The sequence below is a fragment of the Populus alba genome, chromosome 14 (assembly GCF_005239225.2).
Source record: "Populus alba chromosome 14, ASM523922v2, whole genome shotgun sequence".
NCBI lineage: Eukaryota > Viridiplantae > Streptophyta > Magnoliopsida > Malpighiales > Salicaceae > Populus > Populus alba.
Genome location: NC_133297.1, coordinates 455,636 through 463,686, shown reverse-complemented (window position 1 = coordinate 463,686; position 8,051 = coordinate 455,636). Strand labels below are relative to the sequence as shown.

Sequence of the window (8,051 nt, the reverse complement as noted above, 5' to 3'; positions counted from 1 at the left end):
TCTTTGAGCTTGAAGCAGAAAACCGTTACACTTTCCTCCCGTTAATTATATCCTCTATTTTCTCTCTTTTCTTTTAATGAAAAGCTTGATCTTTTGATAATCTCAATTAAATATTAGGTGAAATATTCAGCCAATGTGCTTGCACATTCTCAGCGAAACTAGTTAAAAACCTTTTGATTAAAGCAAATAAATTAGAGCATCCATTCCTTCCAGATTTTCTCATGAACAACTAAGACCCCAAGGGGTGTAGAGGTGTGGCATAAAGTGGCTTAGAAGATCCTGCACAACAGGTCTTGAGTTGAGTCGAGGGCGTGCATTACTTGAATAAAAAAGCCTGGGACAAGTCGAGAGTTTTTACTCGCTTATCTGGCCCACAAAGTGCGCTTTCACGGAAGGGTGGAGTTTCCTCGAATCCAAAAAAAAAAAAAAAAAAAAGAATTTTCTATACAGGTGATCTTCAGTATCTTGACATGAGTAGGAATTATTCATGGGATTCTATGCGAAGTATTTGGGCTCTCTCTACAACTGAAGGTGTTTGAAGTTGGATGATAATATCTGGGAGGATATTTCTGAAGAATTGGATGAACCTCAAACATAAGTACAGCAAGACTGATTTTCGCAGCAACAATTTCTTTGTGGGTATTCCACCTTCAGTTCTCTATAACTGAAGAGATGGAAATACTGGATACACGAGGAGAATTATTTATCCATAGTAGATTCCAAATGATATTTAGGTTTATTAATAAACCAACTTCACCACTCTGCCTATATTATTATTATTTTATTTGATATCAAATCGGACATATTTTTATGAATTACTATTACCCACAATGGACGACCCACTTCAACCGAGACTAACCACAAGGTTAAATAGCGTCAAATTTGAGGTCTCCAATCAATCAACACTTATACGTGGGTTGAGAGATGTCAAAGTGGTTGGAATTCAAATAGGCGATGACTCTTCTCTTTAAGTGGACTCCTGTTTGACTGTTGTAGTTTGTAATCATAACATGATGTCAGAAATAAACAAGGAACAAAAAGAGGTAACACTCCGTAGTAAGAGTAATACGGAATTAATAAAAAAATTATTATATAATTTTTAAACGGCTAAAATTCCAAAGACGGTTTAAGATTAATGTATAATATATATCATAGTAAACACTATTTTGATATAGCAAAGAAAAACTTTTTCAAGCCATTTAATATAGTGTACATTGTTTATAATGTTAAATCATGTGTTTTTATCTTGTTGACAATATTTTATATCTATAATTGCTACGGGACTCCTGCCACTAAAATCAGTAATTGACAACTGAGTTACTTAACACCACTTGCTTTAAGCACTCTACCTTGAAGTGACACGTGGATGATACATCATCTAATACAGAAAGATTTCTTAAGTTAAAAACACCGATTAGGAAAAACTACCATCTGTGAGATCCATACACCTGGTTGTTGAAGTAGAAAAGTCGAAGGATCTGTTTTGGAGCGATAAACTGGCATGGATACATTGAACTATGGATGTCGAAATGTTATGAAATTCAGTTTATTTATGAGCTCATGCCCGATCTTGCAGGAAGACATCCCATGCTAGGATTTCTAACACACAGAAAGGCCTATGTATTCTTGGATTTAATGCGAGAACAAACTAGGAACATCCCTAGCAATGGCTTGCAGAAACTGACGTAGGCAAACATGTTTCTTCAACAAATAATTCCTATACATATTACTTAAGTTTATCAGTATAACTAGCCTTAGATTTACATCTATTTAAATTTAAAATTATTAATTAAATTTGAATTTTTTTTATTCTAATTATAGTTAGATTCTGAAGTATGGAAAAAAATAATGGGAAAAACTTATGCGAGACATCTAATAATGTCTTGGAGAATTGAAACAAACCTTGGATATATTCTGGAGAGTATGAGACAAACCTCAGACACTAACTTTATCTTTTTACAATAAAATCTTTATTAAAATTGTTTTAATCAATAAAAATTGATTATTGTATTATTAGACAAACTATCAGAAGAATAAACTACCAACTCGTGATCAGATTCCAGTGGGTGGACAAACGGACAACAATGAATGTTATAATCAAACTTCAATATACAACAAACAGTGGATTTATGTGGTATGCCAACAGAAGCCCACCGAGTCAAAGCTTAAACAGAAACAGATGCAGAAGAAGAGGTACAAGTAAATCATGCAGAAACATGCTAATAATAACAGAGCTATTATAAAATTCATTGAGGGAATCATGAATCTAACATGATGATAAGATACCACAATGTCATAACGAAGGACTAACAGAGTTAGATATGAACTTGTACAGTAATGTCATAATTGACTAAATGAATGACCATTACATTGTTAAAAGAATTGGAAGAGACAATATTTTCCCATTTCAATCAAACTATTTTGAGACTTTCTCCTGAGATATATTTTTGATTTGAAGAGTAGATTAGCTGGAGCAGAAGTGAATGGGAACGCTGATCTAACTCCACTTCAGTTTCTTGAAAAGTATTACCATAGGGGATGAATAAAGATGAGAGTAGTCACAAAATATATTTATCATCTTTCTCTTATAAATTGATGTAGTCGTCGATGAACTTCACAAGAAGATGCTATATAATAGATGTCAAAGAATTTATAACACAAGCCTAATTAGCCTGATCTATCACTGTCACTAATCAATTACTGTTTCACTGTTTAAAAAGGAAAAAAACAAAGATATAAAAGAAATGTTATTAGGATTGCGAACAATCAGCATATAATATATTGGTTATGAAACAAATGCATAAAAATAAGAATTAAAAAAAAATAAAAATTAGAAGAGGTACTGAAATGCTAGAAAAGCAGCATTTGTAGTGTGTTGTTAGAGACAAAAAGCAAGTTGCAACATGCATCATAAAAATGCATGATTTCTAATATGATTAGAGCTGCTAATTAAGCGATGAGCATATTGCACTCCTCTAGGAGGATTGCACAAGATTCAGGGGATTAGGACCTTAATTGCCCCATAAAAAGTGATAATAATTACATATATCTCAAGCAAATGGATTGTCAACGTTTTCAAGATATGTTCTTGACAATGTTTGCAGTCATGTGATGCAAGCTGGATGGCTTGAAATCACTTGATCAAACCAATTTTCTAAACAGTTAATGCACAAGCAGTAACAGATTAAATTGAGGATTTGAATCCTTTACAGACAGAAATTACATGGCAGAATCCTTTAGACGAGTCAAAATACCATCTCTAAAACTCAACAAATAGCTTATACCATCATATGTTGTGCTTTTAAAAACCAACACTTCCTCGCATTCCTGCTCAGGAAGAGAGTTTGACAAGACAGAGTCGGGAACCTAAAAGAGAGACAAAATTGAATGGAACGCAAAATGCTGCTAAATATTCTTTTCTGTTAAGTCAATCTCTTAACTATATCATAGAATCAGCAAAGGATTTTCCATTCTCAAGATATCACAAAGAAGGAGACTAATATGGCCATCTAGTCTATTTCATATGCTCTCCCTGGAAATCATTAGCCCATACCAAGCAAAAACTTTTTATCTGATCACATTGAGTTCCGACCTTAGGATGCCATTGTCCTCGTTTATAAACAGATCAATGTAAGAGTATTGTTTTCTAGGACCAATTAAAGCTTACTGCTTTCTAACAATTCTAACAATAAGAACTTATCCACCACAGAAAATGCAGCCTTAAGAAGGAACTTCCCTTCCTTGCCCTAGAAGAAGCTTCTTTGCACAGCATCCAACACCAGTACAACAACAACAACAACAACAACAAATGCTATAGCTGAAGGGACTAGAAATGCTACAGGCAGTTAATTAATGAGAACATTAACAGAATTTGATCAAACTATTCTTACTTGTTCATCCCATCTCCAACAAGTGTTCATAATCCCTACAAATAGGACTTTATCTTTTCAATAAAAATTTCGGCCTATCAGTATATTATATGGCTTTAACTAACATTTCCTAGGACTTAATTTATCTATAGCCTCATTTTTTTTTCAATAATTAGCACACGGATGGAAAATTTTGAACATTTTGGGCTGCATATCAATCATCCCATCCCAAATTTCATCAACTTCAGCAAGTGGACTTTATACAGAACCAAACATTGCATTGTACAAGAAAAATGTAGATAGAGATAACAGAGACCACAAAAAAAAAAACAAACCTGGACTCAAATTCTCTGATCTCAACAAGTTCTTTCCCTAAGAAATCTATCCACTGCACTTTCTTCTTATCACCCTCTGTGGAATCAAAAGCTGCCCTTTTTAGACTACTTTTGAGGCTATTCTGACGCTCTGGTTGCTTCCCATCAACACCTACACTCCCTTCCTTCACCTCAATGGAATCACTAAGCACGTGATTATCATTAGAGGAGGCATCGGCAACTGATATAATTGCAGTTGAAGGCACATGGGGACTGTTTTCCAATTTCAATGGTCCTGGTGTGTATATACTAGGAGAGGGTTTGCAAAAGCAAATGAAGGAAGGACAGTGGATCTTGCTGAACAAAACCCTCATGAACAAAATATTTTCTTTATCATCAATCAAACTACAAAACAATTAGCCCATTTCATAACTCCAATTCAAAAGCATGGATCTAAATCTTGAAACTTTTCCTCATTGAATTTCTATAATTTGAATGAAAAACAAGCAAACCCAACAAGGCGAGGTATAAAAGATAATATCTTTCAACAGACAAAACTGTTGTCAACCTAGCAAAAAAAATAGTCAAAAATCGAAGAACATAAGAGCAAGATAACTTGTATTGGCAACACAGAACCAAATTAAACTCAAGCGGGGCACTTGTTTGAGTTTACAGATCAAAAGGAGGAATCAAGTCAAAAACTTTCAGGGAAACAAGTAAAACACAGAAACAGGTTTGAGTCTTTAAGGTATTTGGTGATAAAATAAGAGACTCAATGGACTACAGAACTGTCCTTCCAGAGTTACAAGACCTCTGTTTCCACTATTTCAACGAAAGAAAAAGACAGCAGTTGTAATCTTAACAAGACAGAACAAAATGATGTAAGATTAATATTGCAAGAAATGACAATGCTACCCCTTTCATTTCACCTCTGCACTGTCAATCAATGATGAAAGAAGGAGCAAGAAATCTAGTCAGATATGTCAGAACAAAAGGAAGGTGAAAGCTTAGAGAGATAGAAAGAGAGAGATCCTATGATTTGGAAGATAAAAACCAACTGTCCAAATATTCTGTATATTGCAATGTAACTGTTAGTCCCTCCAAAAGGGGGATTTGATTTATCAGTAACTGGCTAAATATTTTATTATAAAAATACAGTCTATATTAATAAAGTACAAAACATGGCAATTGCCTTGCCTTTTCACCCCCCAACATGGCATTTTGCAAGAAGGAGAAGAAGAAATTATTTTATTGTGAAAAGTATTATTCCCCCTTGTTATATGAGCTGGTTTGACAAATTGTTTATGCAAACGCAAAGTAAAAACAAGATTATAAAAGATTGTGGTCAATGGAATGGGATATGGAAAGAACAAATGTAGGGAGATATCCTCCATCATGGATTAAATCACATTTAATATGAAAAAATCACATTTAATTGATTAGTATATCTCAAGTAGCAATATTCAAAGAACATAATGCTTCAAGATTGTTTATCTTTCATATTAATCTTCTCTTGTACAAGCACCTTTGGCCAATATAATTCTCCTATGGTTTGCCTAACAAGCAATTAAGCATCCTTATCTTCTTATCCAATGATTAGGCATTAAAGTTTCCAAAGCAGATGAGGTCCCCAATTACTAATCACGATCAAGTAGACTATTCGTTAGAGTTTGGTAGCTTTATATAGGTTTTTTGAGTCCATGAACTATTGAAATATCACTAGTTATCACTAGTTACTTGTACTACTGTAAGATATTGTGTTTGATGAAAGTGTTGTGATTCACATGAGTTTGGATTTATTCCTAATTATCTGGATTAAGTTTTCTAGGGAATTTAGAAGATTTTAAGCGAAAGCAAAGCTACTGCTTTATTGCGGAGTCAAAGGCTTATGCTAGCCCCTCAATTTGCTTTCCGCTTTATTCTTTCTTTAGTTGCCTCCTCAACCCAATGGAAAATCTATCTAGAAAGCTTTTCTAGCAGACACAAAAAACAACTTTTTGAGAAAAATATAATTTAGTCCCTTTTTTAATGATTTTATAAATTAGCCCTTTTGATTCTGAATAACATAAGTTAAAGTCTTTTAATCCATGTTGATAGTTAATTTATTTTGAGATTTCTAATTATCCTTTTTACAAGCATTTTTAATCTTGTTTCAGTAGATGAGATTGGAGATTTAATTAAAATTGAAAGGCATTTTAGAAAGAAAGAAAAAAAGAACCCAAGTTATGAAAAATAGCCAGTAGAAAAACTATTTAGAGAGTGTTTGAAATACGGTTATATTCGTTTTTTTAAAAAAAATTAAAAATAATTGTTAAAAGTTAATTTTTTGTATGTTTTGGATTGTTTTAATATGATGATCTCAAAATTAATTTTTTTTAAAAAAAATATATATCATTTTAATAAATTTCATCACGAATAACACTTTAAAAAATAACCATAACCATAACAATATTCCCAATCATACCCTTAATTAGTCATAAAATAAATATAAAGTTACAGGATGACATGGTACAATAAATTATTTTATTGAAAAACAAGGATCAAATAAAATAATTTACCCAACTTTTTCATTGTTTCAACTTTTGATGAGTAACATGGATGACATGATACACCTTTTGACAACATTGCTCTACCACCATCAATCAAATTGGTTGCAGTACTTTGTTTCTCTAGCACCATCCCATGGAAACCACGTTTAACAAATATAAAAAAGATATAAATTATAGTTATTTTTTGCAATTAAGTTTTAAAGAAAGGATTTTCAATTAAATTCATATAAAACTATACTATATATCGATTAACCAAACATTTTAGTCGAGGTAAAAGGAGCCTAAGTGTGAGCTAGAGGTTTGCTTTTGTTTGGTAATCAAAATGTAACAGAAAGCACAGTCGCAATCTCAACCCAGCTGCTAAACCAAAGTCCCCTGTAGTCACCTAATCTCTCCACTCCTCCATGTTTCCATAGCATCAAAACACCAATTTTCTTGTAGGGAATTCCCCATCTCACTGTAATTTGTTTCAAGATCCTTAAGATGAAGACATCAATTTAGAAGTCTTTGGTGGGGTTTTGAGAAGATTTAGATGAAGCATCTTAAAATAGATAATGATGATAGAATTAGGTACAGGCACTCATTATCAAGATGTGCAACGCGTTAACACGTCAAAAAAGTGGAGCGTAGATCGAAATTCGAATGCTAGACATTTGGAAACCACATTATTACAGAAGCCAATCAAAGGTAGTGATGATGCAAAGCAAAAACACACAGCCTTGGTAAAGTTTGTGACATGAACATGGGTGTCAATTTTGACACCTTTTCTGTGTTTTTTTGGGACAAACGCATGCCCATGTGTTTGATTGTGGGAGCACTGGCCCCTCTCCTTGTCTTGCATGATATCATAACCACATGTATTACCTTTTACAATAATAGATACTGAGACTTGCTAGGCTTACGAAGCTGTTAAGGTTTTCTGCTCAAAGTGCTCCATTGTTGCCTCAGAGGACCTCTCCCATCAATTAGTGGGCATATAGGGCAAAGTGTTTTGGAATGTGTTGCTCGGGTGATCCTTCAAAACTGTACATCATAGTAAAACAAGTGGCAGCCATCATGCCTGCTAAGCAACCATCCATCCATTCAACATATTCTGCCACCAAAGGACATCTCCAGTCGCCTTTGTCGTCGCCAACAATCTTCATGGCAAATATCTAATGCATTAAGAGACATTAGAACTGTTTCTCAAGGTAGATAAAATATAATACTTGCCTCGTCATCTCACAAATTATCTTGTCTTTGAAGCCCTAACAAAGTTGGAATCACGGAGTTGAGAAGCGATGTAGCCTTTTATATAACCAAACTTTACCACCAAAGCG

At 33.7% G+C, this 8,051-nt stretch overlaps 1 protein-coding gene across 1 annotated transcript; it reads right to left on the bottom strand.

Moving 5' to 3' along the window:
* Positions 1-3,322: 3,322 nt before the first annotated feature.
* On the bottom strand, positions 3,323-5,276 carry LOC118059341 (uncharacterized). The gene has a single exon (XM_035072193.2). It carries the CDS (start codon positions 4,555-4,557, stop codon positions 4,114-4,116), a length of 444 nt encoding a protein of 147 aa, XP_034928084.1. The 5' UTR covers positions 4,558-5,276; the 3' UTR covers positions 3,323-4,113.
* Between the last annotated feature and the right edge of the window lie 2,775 nt (positions 5,277-8,051).